This window comes from Myripristis murdjan, chromosome 14 (genome assembly GCF_902150065.1).
Source record: "Myripristis murdjan chromosome 14, fMyrMur1.1, whole genome shotgun sequence".
Classification (NCBI taxonomy): Eukaryota; Metazoa; Chordata; class Actinopteri; order Holocentriformes; family Holocentridae; genus Myripristis; species Myripristis murdjan.
Window position 1 is genome coordinate 35,077,397 of NC_043993.1, and position 19,378 is coordinate 35,096,774.

General features: G+C 40.5%; 1 protein-coding gene across 3 annotated transcripts; it reads right to left on the reverse strand.

Annotated features, from left to right (window-relative positions):
• Positions 1-1,526: 1,526 nt before the first annotated feature.
• Positions 1,527-18,744, reverse strand: elmod1 (ELMO/CED-12 domain containing 1). 3 transcript variants are annotated; one of them, XM_030069030.1, is made up of 12 exons: positions 18,627-18,744; positions 18,030-18,100; positions 15,235-15,380; positions 14,277-14,305; positions 13,415-13,512; positions 12,611-12,740; positions 10,160-10,293; positions 8,522-8,590; positions 7,006-7,026; positions 5,862-5,912; positions 2,496-2,629; positions 1,527-1,856 (listed from the first exon to the last, which is right to left on the reverse strand). In XM_030069030.1, exons 2-12 carry the CDS (start codon positions 18,044-18,046, stop codon positions 1,681-1,683), a joined length of 1,005 nt encoding a protein of 334 aa, XP_029924890.1. In that variant the 5' UTR covers positions 18,047-18,100; positions 18,627-18,744; the 3' UTR covers positions 1,527-1,680. The 3 variants fall into 3 exon arrangements, with proteins under 3 accessions (XP_029924890.1, XP_029924891.1, XP_029924892.1); XM_030069031.1 differs by having other exon boundaries at positions 18,030-18,097; positions 18,627-18,732; XM_030069032.1 differs by lacking the exon at positions 7,006-7,026.
• Between the last annotated feature and the right edge of the window lie 634 nt (positions 18,745-19,378).

Sequence of the window (19,378 nt, forward strand, 5' to 3'; positions counted from 1 at the left end):
TGTTAAGTATTTAATGATGTTAAAATGCTGCAAGTAGCACCTCTGAAGTGACGGCTGTTCTAACTCTGGACCAGAGGCTAAGAAATTAGCAAAAAATAAATAAATAAATAAGTAAAAAGCAAAAAAATAAAGTACATAGGCACACACGGTGCAAATAAATACATTTTTCAAAATGTGCACTGAAATGAATGTAAATTATTGCTTTGGCTGATAAAACTGTGATTAACAGTGCCACATTCAATTAATCAAAAGAGAAATGCACATCAAACAATCATGAATATGATGAAACATTCATAACAGAATTTACGGGTCAAATCAAAGGCAAAACCTTTGTAAACCTGTTAAATAATGTCCACAAAATATTCTTTAACTGACATGCTGACGTCTGTCAATGTGTAAAGAGGATATGCACAAGTGGGTGGAAATATTTAAACACAGAGACTGAAAAAATGTGACCTTTGCAAATACTTTTGGCAGAATTTTCTTTCTGTTATTAGCCAGTGGGAGCACGAGATAATACCTGTTTGTTTGGTTTTTTTATATCCTGCCAGAGAACAATTATGGCCCGGCATATTTTTTTTTTTGCACATTAACAAACGTAACCTGCTGACATACAGTTATAAATTTGAAAATATTTGTGAACATCATTTTACAGGTTTAAAAATGTTAAATTTGAGCTCACAAGAAACAAACTGCTGCTGTGATTGTTGACTTCTCCACATTCGATATTTTGGCAAGGAGAAGTCTTAAGTGTTCTTGTCATGCACACAAAAAGTACAGTACAATCTATAGTGATTAAAGAAAATTAAAGATCAGATACATCGGCCTCGTCCTGTTGGAAAACACTTCTCTTTACGCTTCGACGGGCCAGTTAGACATCTAACTTCTCCAAAAACTTGCTTACAGGGCTCGACTCCAGCCCGACCAGCTAATCGCCCAAACGATCCTGAACTGGTGATCGATCACAGGTTTGCATTCATTAAGGGAGATTATTCGTCTGAGAGAGCGAAGCATTTGGTTTGTCACAAGAGTAAGAAAAAGGAAACATGACCGACGCGTGAAGGCTGTGGTACAATCATGTCATGAACCATTAAAGCAACTGCTAACGATGAGTCGGTGATGTGTGGTGCGGCCTCCTCATGCACAGCTACAATCGCTATGGTCATCTCTGATGCTGGTGGTCTAACGCTGCTGTGAGGGCGTAGAGGCAGTGCATGTGTGTGTGTGCGTGTGTGTGTGTGTGTGTGTGTGTGTGTGTGTTGGCTGAGTGAGCTGTTGGCAGTGACGTGACATGACGTTAGCTGGGAGGAGGAGGTGGGTTGAGCAGAGGTGGAGGAGGAGCGCCCGAGACGTCTTAAGGACCGTCCTGTTTGAGTGTAACTAGAGGACATTTCGATTACTATATGATTTCCGACGCCTTTCTGACATTTCGGGGTAACCTCTACTGGGATGGGAGGGACTAAATTGACTTGTCGGGCCTGCATACCCGCCCTACTCTGCCTCTGATTGGCTGGTACCCATAGGAATTGGTCTTCCAAGCCGGCATACTGGGTGCGCAGGCCCAGCAAGTCAATTTAGTCTCTCTGCTACTGGGATATGGAGAGCTCAGTAGGAGGAGTTTTGTGTGTGTGTGTGTGTGTGTGTGTGTGTTTGGGGGGGGTCATCGGTCAGAGGTCATGTTTAGAGGTTGACCAGGTGGAGGTCGGAGGCGGAGAAGTGGGGGCACAGCGCCATGTCGGGGTTCTTCAGCTGGCGCAGGATCCTCCGGTGGAACTTGGAGCGGACCCGGTTGAACTCCATGATGTCGCTGGGATCCTCCTCGATCCAGAAGCGGTGGAACTCCTGCATCAGGTAACCTGCCACAGGAAGCACAGGAAGACCTTTCCTTTAAATCTGGGATCCCCAACGGTTTTCTCACCTCCAAGAGCCAAGCACTCTGCCAGCACAGTTTTCCTAAAGATGCAGCTGAAGCATTAAACACGCAGAGTTCACAGCAAAAACCTCCAAAGACACACACACTGCACACACACAAAACACTAGGCACATATCACTGACTGTGTTTTCCGCAATTTCATTGTGATATCATAAATGGCTACTTTGGCAAACCCGGACTTTTCAGACCTTCTCCATGATTACGACTGTAGCGTCCGTTTGCACTGGAGAAAGATGATTTCTCCTGGTTACAAGTTCAATGGAAGCTTCAATAGTTCATTGGTGATGCCTGTACCAAGCCATTTGTAAAAACTGAAAAAATTATACAGGCTCATTCAAAAAAGAGAATAACTTGTTCTCCAATGAGACAAAATAGAGCGAAAGGGAGCCAAATTCTTTAAAATCTTCTTTTATCTACTGCCAAAACATGTGGGTGAGCACTGACTACATGAAGAACAGCTGCGTCATTTCATCATATCAGACATTAATGAGCCGACTGAACCTGTTGGTTTGCAGTCAGCCTCTGTTTATTTATCACCTCTGTTGGAACCAATGCAACTCACAGAAGGTCTGCTGGAAGTGCAGCAGGCTGGGCATCTCCGGGGCCACGTTGTACAGGTGGGTCTTCAGAGCTCCGCTCACCAGCAGGGAGTAGGCCAGGTCTGTGATGTTGATGCCCACAATGGCAAAAGAATAGCTGGAAGGGAGACGAGAGAAATAAGTGACAGTTAATGCGGAATGTGATGATGATGATGATGATGATGATGATGATGATGATGATGATGATGATGATGATGACAGTTCATTTCGGTCTCAGTTACAATCAGTTGGCATTTTCAAAGACTAATAAATTTGTTTTTCAGAGTCCGGTAAGGTGTAGACTGAAGCCGAGGCTTATTGTGACGACCCTTTTTACATTTGTGTTAAGTTACAAACAAAACAACTGCAATATCATAAGATGTCATGACACATCAGAAAACAATAGGTAATTCTGACACACACACAAAAAAAAAACAAAATCAAAAGATCAGTAAGTACATATTAATTTGATTATAATTATAATAATGATCTATATTTATCTATTACCATGGATTTATACATTTTTTTAAATTGACTGATTGAGCTGCAGAGTTTCAAAAGTCCAAATTGTTCCATAAAGATTTCCCTTTAACTGATACACATTTGCTTTTGATGGTAGTTCTTATTTTGGTGTTTTTAAACATACACTACTCACAAAAAGTTAGGGATATTCGGCTTTCAGGTGAAATTTCAGGATGAACCTAAAATGCATTCTAACCTTTACAGGTGAACTTAATGTGACCTTCTGTAAACTTTTGAATGCACATGTCCAACTGTTCAATGTTTCAGTACTTTTTGCACAAGTTGCTGTTCTCTAACAAGGAGTTTAACGGCAAAATTCACATCAGGTGTTTGATGCTCCAGCTCATCGAGGTCGTATCATTAGGGAATGGCTGCTGGAGACTGGGGTACCTCAAATGGAGTGGCCTGCACTTTCTCAGACCTGAATCCCATAGAAAACCTATGGGATCAGCTGAGTCGCCGTGTAGAGACTCGTAACTCTGTACCCCAGAACCTCAATGTCCTGAGGGCCGCCCTTCAAGAAGAGTGGGATGCCATGCCTCAGCAGACAATAAGTCGACTTGTGAACAGCATGAGACGTCGTTGTCAAGCTGTAATTGATGCTCAAGGGCACATGACAAGTTATTGACACTGACATTTTTTGTTGTGGTATATCCACCACTGTTGTTGGCTTTTGTTTCAAGAAATTGTTTGAGATGAGGAAATCACCAGTGCATGCTTCTACTTAAATGCCCTACTTTCACGATATAATATCACTGTAGCGTGAACTTTTTACATTTTCCATAAATTTCACCCAAAAGCCAAATATCCCTAACTTTTTGTGAGTAGTGTATGTATACCCCTTAAATTATGATGACTCTTTCTTGACAAGAAAAGTTCCTGGATGCAATTTGGAACATAAAGGAATCATATGGGAACTCAAAGAAGTAACAGCACTCGCTTTTGTGGCCAACTGGCTTCTTAGCCGACAGGGACGACAACAGTGGAGAAAAATGAGGCATTTCTCCGATATTTCTGGGATCCAATCAACCTCTGACATTAAAGCAAAATCGACCTTCGGTGCAGAGCTGCGTTGTGTGGTTACCTGGGCTTTATATCAGTCCACATGGTGGGGAGATATCATGTGTTGCTCTGTGGTCCTGTGGGCTGTAAATCCACAATATTGTATTTGTGCTCCTTCTTTCACTTCCATATCCCAGTAGAACCAGTCCCAAAATTACACTTCCAGCACTCAAACAAACAAACAAATCAGATTATGCCAATTAAAAAAAAAAATTATTTGAATTGGAAAGTAAATCTGGCAGGTAGCATCTGCAGGAAGCTTCCACATGGAATAATGATTGTAATTACATGGGAGAAAAATGGGTACGGGGACTTCTTGTTTTTCATATTGGCATAATCCACTTAGTGTGCATCCATTTACATGCTAAAAGTGTTATTTTGGGAGCTGTTTTGCAGTGGAGGTGAATGTAAAGACACAAATCCAGTGTTGTGGATGAGCAGCTCAGAGGAACACGGAGCAACTAATGAGGACATTTTACCTCCTTGTGGACTCACATCACATTTTTGCTGAGAAATATTTTCAACAATCTCATAAACGATCCATTATTAACTGCATGAGGGAACGACGTGCGTCTGCGAGGTCGAGCTTCATCCCATCGGAGCTGCGTCTCAAAGGAAACATCAGAGACCCTCCACCAGGGGGCGACAACAGGCTCTTTTGACTGAATGACAGTCAAACCAGGAGAATAAAAACCTCGGGGCACGGGAAGAAATGCTTTTTCAGAAAAATGAAAAAATGGTTGGTGACAAAATGAGCTGGCGTTGCTGACGTTTGGACACATGTCGGCTTCGGTGAAGACGACACCGAACAAAAAGAAGAAAAAGAAAAACAGTCTGAGCGACCAAAAGGTAAGACCACTGCTCTGTTCCGACACCTGGAGCACAATCCAACAGGCAACAAGAGCCTCCACAAAGCAGATGCAAAATATTCAATAAATAACCATAAACAGCTGATCTGTGTGTGTGTTTCCTGCAATTATTTAAAAATTACAAGCATAAGACATGCACTCTGTCATTAGAGAAAAACATCCCAGCTTTAATAGCAGATTTACAGTACAAACCTTGTAAAATAAATAAATAAATAAATAATCATCCATTAATCGTAATCAAGGTAACATGTTGAATTAATGGTGATATTGATTTGAGGTGGTATTGCCCAGCCCTCTGACAAAATGTCACTTATTTCAGGAAAATGCATTGGAAACAAGTCAAACTACCTTCAGCAGCTCATGGCTCAGGGCTATAAATGACTTGTTCACATGGATCCTGTGGCAGGCTGGATTTAAACACTGTATGGCCTTGTTTTGTGTGTGTGTGTGTGTGTGTGTGTGTGTGTGTGTGTGTGTGTGTGTGTGTGTGTGTGTGTCTGTTTAGACTCAGCCCTGAGTGCTTATCAGAACTAATGGGGGCTGAAGGTAGAAGGCAGAGCAGCAGCAGTTCTCCGCTCGGCACGATGCACAGCGGTGAAACACTTCCTGCCATTTAGGCCACAGGGATAGAAACTCAAACACACACTCACTCTCTCACACACACACACACACACACACACACACACACACACACACACACACACACACACTGCCTGGATACCCACGTCACTGAGCTCCTCCACTGCTGGAACTGCCCTCGATCGGGGCCAAACCTCCACACAGCTCCAGCAGCAGTAGCCCAGATCTGCCGTAACACACCGCTGCTTCGATAAGCCCCGCCCCCCTCCCAGCCCTCCGCACATGTCTGCAAGTGTGTATGTGTGTGTGCACACTTACCCAATAGCTTTGTCTATGTTCTTCTGCTCCCATTCTGATTTGTTCATCTCACTGTGAAGGACAAACACTTCAGTCATGTGCTGTCTACAAACCAGACCACACAGCACCTCGTTATGTGGCTAAAACCTACTGAAGAATCATTTAGCATTATTTAGTGTGTATTTTATGTTATTATTACATGTTTTGTGCAGATCATGACATTACCATACCCAGTATCCCAGTCAATATCTACTCTCATATCACAATATGAATAGAATATCAATATATTGCCGGGCCCTAATGACATATGATTATAATAATATCTATTTTGGCACAATGGAACTGCTGATGAAGTTACACTGCAAAAACTCAAAATCTTACCAAGATTATTTGTCTTATTTCAAGTCAAAAATGTCTTATTACTAGTCAAAATATCTCATTACACTTAAAATAAGACATGATCACCTCAGAAGTAACTTGTTTTTAGACAATTGTCTCTTGTTTCAAGTGAAAATTTGCTTGAAATAAGAGAAAATTTGCTTGTTTCATTGGCAAAATTTGTTTTTTTGTTTCTAGCTAATTTTCACTTCTTTCAAGTGAATTTTCACTTTTTCCACTGGCAAATTTTGCCAATGAAACAAGCAGATTTTCACTTGTTTCAAGTGAATTTTCACTTGAAACAAGTGAAAATTGTCTAAAAACAAGTTACTTCTGAGGTGATCATGTCTTATTTTAAGTGTAATGAGATATTTTGACTAGAAATAAGACAAATAATCTTGGTAAGATTTTGCGTTTTTGCAGTGTATTCAGTGAGTTCCCCAAAGGTAGCTGCCAGTTAATCCACTAGGAACTGCAGAATCTCCTGTACAATGCTAGTTCTATTCAATTCCATTTCTACCATCAAGAAAAAAAACCATTAAATTACAGAGTGTGATGAGGTTGATTTTGTGATTTTGTGAAAACCCCATGGATTTTCCCCACAGAGAAAATACACTGGATCGGGAATTTCATATTTGTCCAGTCTATCTTGGAAAAACGGATCTATAGTTTTCCTGCAGCAGCTCTGAATGCATGTGAGATATCGGCGCGTGAGACGTCAATGCGTAACAGAAAGTTAGAAATTCAGCACAAAAACACACAAAAAAATGAAAGTGAAATAAAGTACCTTGTCTTTCTGTGCGTGCTCCTACAGTGCATGCGAGAAAGAGGGAGGCAAGGGCCGAATGGAGGTGGAGGGGGAGGAAAAGAAGAAGAAGTGTTCACTGGTGAAATGAGGCAGCTGGTGACACACGAGCGAGCGCTTGGCTTTGCGACAGCGGACAGTCATTAGTGACACAGTGAAGAACATGAAGCTGTAAGAATGAAAGTGATCAAGCAGAGAGCGGCGAGCGCACAGTCGTGAATGGCAAAGTGCAGTTTAGTCAGTTTTTAAGGGATATACCGAGGATTTTGAGAGATTGTCCCAGTGGTGAATTTACCCGGTGAAGACATGGACATCAAAATCACCCACGAGTTCCCAGTAGATCATCTGCTCCAGCACGCTATTAAATATTACTGAATGATAGTAAAGATTTATCTGCTTTGGAGTATTGTTAATTTTTTTTTAAGCCTGAGCAGATTCACTTGATTTCTTCCAAAAACATGGGAAAAGTGATGAGCAAGTTAGCCAGAAATGACCTGAAAATGAGCATGAAATTAGTAAAGTTCCTAAAAAAAATTACCAGAAAAGTAGCAATAAATATGAAGGCAGTGTCTTACACAGTCCGGATTACTGTTAGAACTGTTTTAGGTGAGAAATCACACTTTGCAGTTGTACTTGCCCTCCATCTCCTATGAAAACAGGGAAAACTCTTCCTGCTGGTTGAAAATATGATACTTTTATTTACTTTTATATCATATTTCAAAGCGCCGATAGAACACAGCCGCACTCAGTCACTACTTTAAAACAGCGGAGCCATTGATTTACTGGGGCCACATGGGTGGTTTTGGGGTCCATGTTCTCATGACCTATCAAATAAACTGAGCAAATAGTCCAGTAATTTTAGGCCAAAACTGGGGTCAACCCAGGACAAACTGCAAGACAAGCAACTGATTTTGTATCCTCAGTTTGTCCTGAGTGAGTATAGTAGCCTTTTAATTCAAGGTTACTATATAACAGTGAATAAAAAGGTTACTATATATATATATATATAGTAACCTTTTAATTCACTGTTTAAATATCTGTTCTGGCATTTATTCCTTATATTCCTTATTAGCGCATATCAAATCAGATAATGTGTGATATGCATGTGTAAACAGAATAATTCAAAGAACTTGTAATTGACTTTTTTTCTTGTCTTTGTGTGTGTAATCAACTTGTGAATTTTTATAGTGATATCTGAAAGTAAAATTTTTAACCCCTTTCCCCTGTGTGTTAAAAGGGTGTTTTTTGGTATTATATGGTCATATATAGGTGATTTTCAAAACTTTCCACCAATGGGATTTCTTGGGACTTTTTTCCCCCTCAGGACAAACTGAGGATACAAAATCAGTTGAGTTTGCTTCTCTTGCAATTTGTCCTAGGTTTTTTTCCATAAAATGACTGGACTAAAACAGACAATCTCCCAAACGTCCGGTGCATTCCTTTAACAATGATGATTTCCTGGGTGTGGTCGAAGTGGACGAGGACGGGACGGACATACTTGTGCTTGGGCTGCAGGGAGTCGTGGAGCATCTGCAGAGCGGTGGCCTTGTCATGTTCTGCAAAGTACCTGCAGAAAGATTTAAAAAAAAAAAAAAAAAAAAAAAAAAAAAGTTCAAAAAGATGGTATTTACTTGGAGGTGCACTAACATGTATTGCTGTGCAAATGTAAGCAATTAATTTCTGTATTTGGTGTTATTATATCCACTTCAAGGGTAGTAGCGTCTCACTGCGGATATTTTCTACCGTTAATTTCTCCTTCAGAGACTTCACGGCTGCAGAAGGACCTGCTAAATTATGCGCACATTTGCAAGTCAAAGCCTCCGCAGGAACGCGTGTACATCCTGCTACAGGACGTCGCTGCTGTCGTCCTTCATTTGCCGGATAATTTTATCATCAGTGGTTTACAGAAATTCTGCTTTTGGCCTGGTGAATGAACTTGCAGTGTGACTTTTATAATGCAAACTTCATCACTGGATCATGCCTCTCTCAGATTTACCTCAATTTATGAATCTATATATCATATAGACACACACACACATTGATTTTACTATTCTTGTGGAGACATTGTATTAACTTACATTCAGTCTAACCTTATATTCTTTATTATTTTTAATTTAGGCCACAAGCATCCTTAATCCTAACCTTAACACATTTGGAGTAGACTTGTGGTTGTAACCTGAGCTTAAAATAACTCCTAAATTGGTTGAAACCTATTAAAATAATAACTACCAACAATAGGTACAGCCGATCGGACAGAAGAAAGGGCCTCAGTCCGCTGCAGCATACGAAGGCTAGGCAGAGTGAGTGATCCCGTAAAACTAAACCAATACTGACAGCTCCTGCCTCCCAGCGCCGGGCGTCAGGAGCTGCCACATGATTGGTAGTTTAACCCGGCGCCGGTGTCGAGGCGTGCGGGCCTGCGAGGTCGAAGCAGATAAATAACGGATTAAATAAACTCTGTCGGTCCTCGCAAAATATAACCAGTACAAAACACCCCAACTTCAGAATTTGGAGAAGGAATAGATATTTCTAACCCTAAACCCTAACCCTAACCTTCACCCGAACACCTCACCCTAACCCTTACCCTAACCTTAACCTGCCTGGAAGCCTGGAAATGTTTAAATCCCTGCTCAAAACCCACCTCTTCTCACTCGCATTTCCTTGCGCTTAGATCTTCCCCAAGGTTATTCCCTTGACTTTTTCTTGTATTTTATTCTGGTTCTCTCAATGCACTTTTTGCAAATTGCACTTTTACTAGAGTAACTGTCTTTGTTTGTTTTGTTTTTTTTGCTGTTTTACCTATGCCTGCACATTTGTTTTACTGTGTAGCACTTACCTGTGCCTGTACACCTGTTTTTTACTGTGCACTTATTTTTTTACTGTGAAGCACTTTGGTTCAGCTAAACTGTTGTAAACGTGCTAGAGAAATAAACATGACTTGACTTGACTTGACTAACCTGGCCTTAACCCTAACCTTGACCAATAAGCCAGAATTAGCTGTTTGTAGTGAGGACCACCCAAAATGTCCTCAAACCCCAAATATCCTCACAAGAACAGTGGCTTCTCAATAGTTGGTCCTCACAATCACAGCTAAACAAGCCAACCCACGCGCACACACACACACACACATACTTACAGCAGGTTGTGCAGGCCCAGTAGGCCCATTCCTCTGAAGTCAGTCTTGGGATCGCTGCCTTGGAAACCAATCTCACACCACTGTTTTGAGATGCGACCGCTGAGAGGTGTGTCGGGACGCAGCTCTTTCCATAGCTGTAACACAAACACACACACACACACACACAAACCACATCTCAGTGCTGTCAAATAACTCACTTGCTAAACAATTGCATGTACTTGGAAACAGCAAGTGAGGAGGAACAATCGAGCTGAAGAGCTGAGGCTCACAGAATCAGTGTCATGTTGTAATTTACCAGCTGAGGCTTGCTTTTGTCTCTTTTAGTATTGTGTTGTTTCACCCTCTGTTCTTGTCTTTTATTATGCTCATTTATCTAGTTTGGTTGTAAATTTATTTTACAAGTACAAGTGACTGTGCCAGTGGGTGTGAAAACATCGGCACTGGCAGTGTAAGGCTGCTCAGTAAAAGTCAAATGAACTACATTTTCAGTCGAGTGCAACCGATGCAGGATTACGAAGGCAGATAGGCTCACATGATACCAAGATTTTAGATTCAAATTTCCAAATGCAGATTCTTCAAAAGCTGGTAGTCAATACATTTAATATTACCATGAAGTTTAAAGAAACTTGTCGGTAGCATTTAACCCAGAATTTGATTGTTGCTGTTGGAGTGAAAAGCCTCTGAAAAAACACATTTAGGCCATCATGGGACTCTTTTTATTTTTTAAAAAATGTATAGTATCCATATATATTTGTATCACTGTATTTGCTATGGACCCTTTTGTGGGTCTGAAAGAACGTTTGACCTGAAATGAATTGAAATTCACCAGGATAATGATGTTAAAATGTTTCTTTTCTTTAGTAACTCCGTAGCGTCTAGGGTTAGAAAGACTGTTTAATTTAAACACACTACCTCTTATTTTTCTTGTTTATCCCCTTTTATTCCTGCTGTTGATGTTCTCAATTATTTATTTGTTTATCTATCAATGTGTATGTATGTGTATATATATGTATACATATCTTATTTTTATTCTTTTTATGTGAAGCACTTTGAGCTGCATTCTGTATGAAAAGTGCCATATAAATAAAGTTTATTATTATTATTATTATTAATCATGCAGAGACTGGTCCCATCTGACTGGGCTGCTGGAGGAGTGACGGTGTGGCTGGTGTCGGGGTGTTTGGCTGGACCAGAGCTGGAGACAGAGGACGTCAGGCGAGGGGGGGGGGTCCTTCAATGCGTCCTGGGACACACGTCTGTTTGTGGACAAAAGCGTCCTAGGCCTCTGAATGCATCCTGAGCGATCGGATCTCAAGACGCATGAAGGAAAACAGCTGCTGTTCACACCTGAACTGAGAGTAAAGTCTGGATATCCGACACAAGCCCGTCGGGACCTGACAGGTCAGATTAGATTAGGATAAAAATTTAGAAATTATGTTCGGGTTCGGGCACGTCGGCATTATTTTATTGAAAAATGATTGACCTATTGTCTGGTCTCCCCATCTTCCTGTACAGTGCTGCAGTTTCCGTGACAACATGAAGGCAACACATAGGCTATTTGAGACTGGAAATGAAACCTACACTGCAAAAAGTCAAAATCTTACCAAGATTATTTGTCTTATTTCAAGTCAAAAATGTCTTATTTCTAGTCAAAATATCTCATTAGACTTAAAATAAGACATGATCACCTCAGAAGTAAATTGTTTTTAGACAATTTTCACTTGTTTCAAGTGAAAATTCACTTGAAACAAGTGAAAATTTGCTTGTTTCATTGGCAAAATTTGCCAGTGGAAAAGGTGAAAATTCACTTGAAATAAGTGAAAATTAGCTAGAAACAAGAAACAAATTTTGCCAATGAAACAAGCAAACTTTCACTTGTTTCAAGCAAATTTTCACTTGAAACAAGAGACAGTTGTCTAAAAACAAGTTACTTCTGAGGTGATCATGTCTTATTTTAAGTGTAATGAGATATTTTGACTAGGAATAAGACATTTTTGACTTGAAATAAGACAAATAATCTTGGTAAGATTTTGAGTTTTTGCAGGACGAGGAAAATCTCCGGTCACGGTCTGTCCTGGGCTGAGAGACAACCTGTTACCTTCTCACACTGATTGGGCCACACCTGCTTTCCCTCAGGCCACGCCCACTTCAGTTTTTAGCTGTTTCTCTAAAGGGGGGGTTGGTGGGGTGTCCACTGACTCCTCATGCCACACGGCCACGCCCACTTCTGGTTGTGCTCTTTATTCCAGGTTTTAGACTCACTCATTTCTTGGTTTATCTGCTGACCTCAGGCCATGTTCATGAATCAAAAACTGTCTACCAACTATAGATTTTTTTTTTTTTTTTTTTTTTATATGCAGCTACCTCACATGCTTCTCATTAAAGTATTAGAGGTGGGCTGCAGATGCAATGCACCACCGGTGAGGACAGCGTGTTCACTTCACAGCGTACCTTCATCAGCATGTCCTCATGCTCAGAGTTTTCACAGTCGTACGGCTCCTTGCGCAGCTTCTCCACCTCGGCCACCAGGTTCCTGTAGCCCACGATCTGAAACAGACTAGCCTGGAGGGAGATGCTCAGCCTGGGGACACACAGGACGACCGGAGGGATCTAATTAATCTGGACGCCTGTTGGGAGGTTCAAGTCTCCTCCTGTTAGGCTGCCAGTCATACGAGCTTCAACACACATGATATTTAAACAAGCCCAGGGATGGGGTGAACCAAATTCCTTTCATTTAATTTTGGAATAAAAAAAAAACAAGTATGATACAAACTATAATAAAATGTTAAATGAATTTAAAAGAAATTCAATAAAATAGATTTTTAAAAAAGTTAATTTAAATACATCTATCGATGTATACACTGTCTATCTATCTATCTGGACATCTACATTGAAAATGGTAAGAAAAAGGGCATTTCATTTGGCATTTCAGGCGACTAATGGGACTTTCCTAAGACAATGCTCTCTAAATAATCCTTTTATTTTTAGGGTTATTTATTTATTTGTTTTTTATTGAGCTTTGGAGAAAATGGCCAGACACTGGTTAAGAAGACACACATTTCTACTTCTATGTTCTTGAACGAAAGAAATCTGCTGAAATCATAATTTTGCAGCTTGACTAATATTCATCATAAATATTGGGCTGGGCAACAATAGCATAGCATTAGGCCCCATCCACCGCCAGTTATTCTACTCAGTTTATCTGTATCTGATTCAGGAGCAAGGTAAAGCGACGGGTAATCTAGTGTGTCTCACTGTGGGTTGGTGTCCGGATTGATCTTCTTCAAGGCCATGATGTCATCGATGGTTTTCTCCACTTTATCAGGATGGATGCTGAGCGCAGACTGCAGCAGCTGCAGAAGGACAGAGGGCAGACAGAGGAGGTGGCAGGAAGGAGGAGAGGAAGGAGAGTGAGGAGGACACAGACCTGTTTACAGACTGCAGCTAGACCACCCAAAAACAACATTATACCAGACATACACTCAGCGTCCACTTTATCAGCTCCACCCGTATAATCTAATCCAATCCAGTCCAGCTGTTGTGCCATAATGTTTCCTTTCCTGCTGCCTATAATGCTCAGCTTGTCTTGTTGTCACGGTAACAGAGGTGTTCATTCACTTCTATGTTTGGCATTGAGCTCATAGTTAGTGCTGCTTTTGGACTGGACTGCACTTTACTGACAGCTGTTTCCACTATTCTGTCCCCCCTTATGTATATAAATGGGAAGCACAAAAAATTAGAAACACCTCTCAGTGTAATGTAGTCCAGTAGCAGACCTCTGCAAACTACAACCTCAGTAATAAACACAGAATTAAAGTGACACATTCTGCACAATGTCAACACAAACTGAACATTATAAACTTTGTTAAAACGTAGAATTTGTAGCAGAGCTGCTGAGCTGAGCTGCATCAGACTGGACAGGTGGAGCTGAGAAAGAAAAATGATGTCAATACTTTACTTTTTAAAAACCCACAGGTGCAACGCCTCACAAAACTAAAATATCACAATACAGAGAGATAAAATAAGATAAAATAAAGAGATAGAATAGTAATCGCAACAATAATAATAATAAATGTAAAAAAAAGAAAGAAAAAGACAAAACAGAAGGAAATCTCACCTCATTTTTGGAGTACCTCAGCGATGACTCTGCAAGAAAACAGTTGCACAGTGTAAGGCAACTAAGTAAAGTAAAATGAACTAAACTGGTGATTAATAGCTTTTAAAAATATATTTGATATGATACACATATTTCAGTATCAGATTGCCACAAGCTTATATTTTTAGAATTGCCAAGAAGAAAACTGACAAGTAGGATGAAAAAAAAATTCATCCTACTTGTAAGTTGAAAAAATATTTTTCAACTCTGAAAAAATATTTTTAGATGATGATAAGAATGATACTAATAATTAGATAATGTTTAAATAATTAAATAATTGTTTTTTGGTTCTTCAAAACACTCTCTGGTTCCACACAGAACCATCACCAGTTGAAGAACTTCTTTATTTAGGGGCTGGTTCTCCACACACTTTCTGTGGTTCTTTAAAGTGCTAAAGGTTCTAAAAGAGTTATTTGGTGGCGGCAGCAGCTAACAATTCTTTTCCTTGTGGATTAATGTGCAGATTATTTCCTCAGTGAATGGATTAAACCATCTGGAACCGTCTGGAACCCAATGAAGGAACAAGGAACGTGGAGAACTGGCCAATAACATGTTCATGTTGGTTTTCAACCTGCACACAGTCATCTGATTTAAAACACTCAGAGAAACTTTTGTTCTGAAAAATGACTAAACAACCATTTAAAAAAAAGGGTTCTTTACTCAACCAGCTGGGTCCACAAAGGACTTTCTTGAAAATGGTTCTTTTTTTTTGACAGAAATGGTTCTTGCTAAAAGGTTCTTTGTGGAACTGATAATGGTTCTTCTGAGGCATCACTCCGAAGAACCATTTTGGGTTCCAGTGAGCACCTTTTTTTCTGTGTGCAGTCTAACTCCTGCATGATGCCTTCAGTCGCTCTGTGCGTCTGAAGCCACAGAGGGTTCAAACTGAACCACCTGTGCAGGTGCAGCAGGCGCCTACCGATCTTGAGCGTGCGGCGAGCCCCGTGCTTGTTGTTGTAGCAGATCCGCTGCAGCTCACAGCGTCCCGTAAACTTCCTGGCGACGAACTTCAGTCCTCGCCACAGACATTTACAGTAGAGGAACACAAAGAACTGAGTCACGACCCTGCAGAGGAGAAGACAGCAGCGCAACACAGGGATCCACAGTCACACACACAGATGAAAAAAAATCAAAAATCAGTATAAAATCAATGCAAAGTCATCAGCTTCTGTACTTGCTTAGGTAAAACTGGCTATTGCATAAAAACATGTAAAAAAGTATTATTTTTGGATAATATTCTGTTTTGTTTTGTTTTGGTTTTTATCTGTAATTTGTGGTAATTTTCTTGTGATCTAAGTTGAAATTTATAATTGCAGTAACTATAAATATAGTTTTCTGTTTGTGTTTTTTTCCCCTGTAATTTTCTAGCAATTATGTCGGGGGTTTTTTGGCTTGATTTTTTTCTTCCCTTCAATTTTCAGGTCATTTCTTCTAATTTTTAAAATTAGTCTCTTGTTTATATTCAGGGAATTTCTAGCTAATTCGCTCATTGCTTTTTCCCCATGTTTCAGAAAGACATGACATGTTTTTGTTCAGGTTTCAAAGGGTTAAAGTTGCTCTAATTTACTGTTTCCTGCGAGGAATCAGGTCACCTCGTCTTAATTGGGCATTAGTGGAAGCTTCAGATTCTGGAGCGCAGAGTGTAGGGCGGTTTAGACCAAAAATCCCAAATAAATGTATTTTGACCTAAATCTGTTTGAAGAAGTCATCGCAGCTCATAGTTTTGCAGCAGCAGACAGCAGCATCAGTGCAGAAAACAGAGAATAAAACCAAAAGAGAAAGAAACAGTATGAGAACGTGAAATATGAGGAGAAGAAATGAGGAGGGAGGAAGAAAAGAAAGCTCGTAAGAAATTATTTCATCTCTCCTGCCTCCAAAGGGAGATTTGCATCAGATCTAAGTGAGCTATTTTTATGGGTGACACCGAGAGTCAAAATGGAGATGTGGGCGTCCTGGGAAATGCAGAGTGACCCATTAAGAAACTGTGGAGAAAAAAAATGACAGAGGAACAGAAAGCAAGATCTAGAGTACATGTCAATCTATAATCTGATTATCAATAACCTGTGTTAGTCTGATGTAATCCAGGATCACCCCTCAACCTTTAGAGTCCTGAGCAAATTCACCTGAACTTTTTCAAAAAAAAAAAAAAAATGGGAAAAAAATGGGCTAATACGTGAATCAGCAAAAAATCACAAGAAAGAAAGAAGAAAAAATTCCAAGGAAATTAAAATGTAATAAAAAACATAAAATTGGAAATACTTACTTGCTATTATTTATCCTTTTATATTCAAAATTAAATTTCCACAAAACTTTGTAAAAAAAAAAAAAAAAAAGGTTAATACCCATACATCAGTATCTATCTATAACTGCATAATGTATATAAAATAAAAATAAAAAATAAAATACTGGAAAAATGTAATTGTAAAAGTATAAAATCTTTTTAAACCAGAAAATCACCCCCCAAAAAAACCTCAAAAAACACCCTAACCCCAATTTTGTTGGAGGGTGAAGTAAAACCTTTCCAAGGGTGAAAACACTTCACACACTGATTTATACAAACAACACACTTTAGTGCTGGATACTGGCTGGATTCTCCAAATGCTAACTGATAACCGCATTAATCCACTCAAAGAGGGTTTTTAACATCACATCACAAGTGTCTCTTTTGCAAACTAAAACTCAAACTTTGTTTATTAACAAATTAGATTAAGGTGATTATTATTTTGAGTGTTAGCTGGGGGGGAAGCCCAGCTCAATGTCCGGAGGCTGATGGTTAGCAATTTGAGCAAACGTGATCCTAATTCAGAGGAATACAAAGCACAAATATGAGGCGAACAATCCCCTCAGCCGTTTGTTTACAGTAATTACACTGATATAGCAGGAGAATCTGACACTGATATAGTGACGTTCAAAACACAAACGTTGCACCTTTAAGTGTAAACAAGAGAATCGTCATGAGCTTTGATGAAGACTGCAGTCAGACTGACAACAGCTCTGTCAAAATGTTGTTTGTGTGCATTTTGAAGCGAGAAAGCCACCCAAAATACAGAGGAATAAACAACAGCAGGGAGAGCAAAGGTCTTAATGAAGCCCAAACATTAATAATGGCCTCTACTGGCTTTATTACTCTGTAATTGGAGTGAAATAGAATATTTAGTGTATAATGAACCTCTTCAAACAGAAAATTAACTTGCATATGAAGTAGAATCCACAGATATACCATTAATAACTAAGACTGTGGCTCCCAGCAGGGAGGGGGAGCATCTATTTGTGCATGTCCTCCATAATGAAGAGGCCTCTTCTGTAAGTGATTCACTCTCACTCAAACCCATTTAGACCACAAGAGCCACTCTCTGGCCATACAATACGGGCCATCGATTGGCAGGAGGTTAAATGGGTGAACTGGGAATTCAAATGATACAGTAACAATTTCCTATTCATTACAGTGGAGCCAAAACGCGCATAGGGAAACACGTGGGAAGCGGGCGTGTATGTATGTGTGTGTGTGTGTGTGTGTGTGTGTGTGTGTGTGTGTGTGTGTGTGTGTGCGTAGGAAAAAGGGGGTGAGGGAGGGGTGGTGGGCATTTTAACCATTGAATTCCTGCATGTTTTAACCCCTGCATCAAATTTTATGAATGGCTGAAAACACTTGAATGTGGCAAGTCATGGCCGCAATGGTGGAGTGTGTGTGTGTGTGTGTGTGTGTGTGTTTACCTCAGGAAATGCTTCATCTTGTGCGGTTCTCACTCCCGTCGTCTCCTCGGTGCTGTGTCTTGACTGACCTGCTGAAAACAGATGGATAAGGAGGATGAGTGTCTGTATGGCTGCCCGTCCACAGCGGCTGAGGTGAGGCCGCTGCGGCTCGGCTCGCCCCGGCAGCCCTGCCTGCGCCCTTCCCGGCCCTGCCTGTCCCCTGCCCGGCCCTCCGGAGCTCCGGACAGCACCGGACAGCTCCGGAGCTCGGGAGCTGTCCGCGGTGCTGAAGGATTAACACGCCTGTAATCTGCGGCTGCTGCCTCTAACCGAGCTACTGGCCTGCGCAGCGCTGCTATTTCACTCGGTGTAATAAAGCACAAACACACATGACAGTCTATTTTTTAACAAATGTGCACATTTATTTAATCTCTCCGACCTGCTCAATCCAGTTAGAAACCGTGTCCAAACCCGATTAGCGACTCTAAGCACAAACACCACGCATAATTCGCAGGTATAACCGACAAATACCTGTAACGTTGCTTGCACCAAAAAAGAGAGAGAGAAAAACAACAACAGCAACAAATAGAAATAGAAACGAAATGAGCCCTCGCTTACCGATTTGGAAAAAAAGGAAAGATATGGTGAGATGCGGCGGGTTTCCTGCGTTTTGTCGTCTTCACTCGGTTCCAGCCGCCTGCTTTTCCTCCATGATGCCGAAGTCGGTGACGCGGAGGAAGGCTCCGTCTAAAAGCGACAACACAGCATCGCAATGCAGAACACACGGGGTCAAACCCTCGGCCAGAGGCCTCTGACTGAAACCTGTAAGAGCGACCAAACACTGATCCAGACCAACTAACATCTGTTTTTTGTTTTGTTTTTGTTTTTTTCTCTCCACAATTATTTCGTACACAACTGAATAATTGTTTTAATTGTAGAACAAATGTCATATTTTCCTAATTTCTTATTTCAAACTTGAGCAACACATTGCTGGTTGTTGCTGGGTCTGAACCTCCAGCCTAGACTGTCTTATTCAAACTGTGTTCTCTATTCTCACTACAGAAATTTCCACACAGGCAAAAAAGACTGAAGTCAACGGAGTGTTAAGGAAATTCAGGAAACTGAATGGGTCTTTTCTGGTGTTGTCCTAATTGAATTGACATCAGAGCAAACCCCATGTGATTTTTTTCTCCAAGTTCTGAATTACTATACAATTGAATAAATGTCCTATTTTCCTAATTTCTTATTCCACTGTCTTGTAGTAAACTTCAGTAAGATATTGCTGGTTGTTGCTGGGACTGAAGCTCCAGCCTAGACTGTCATATTCAAGCTGTTATTCTATTCTCATTGCAGAAATTTCTACACAGGTA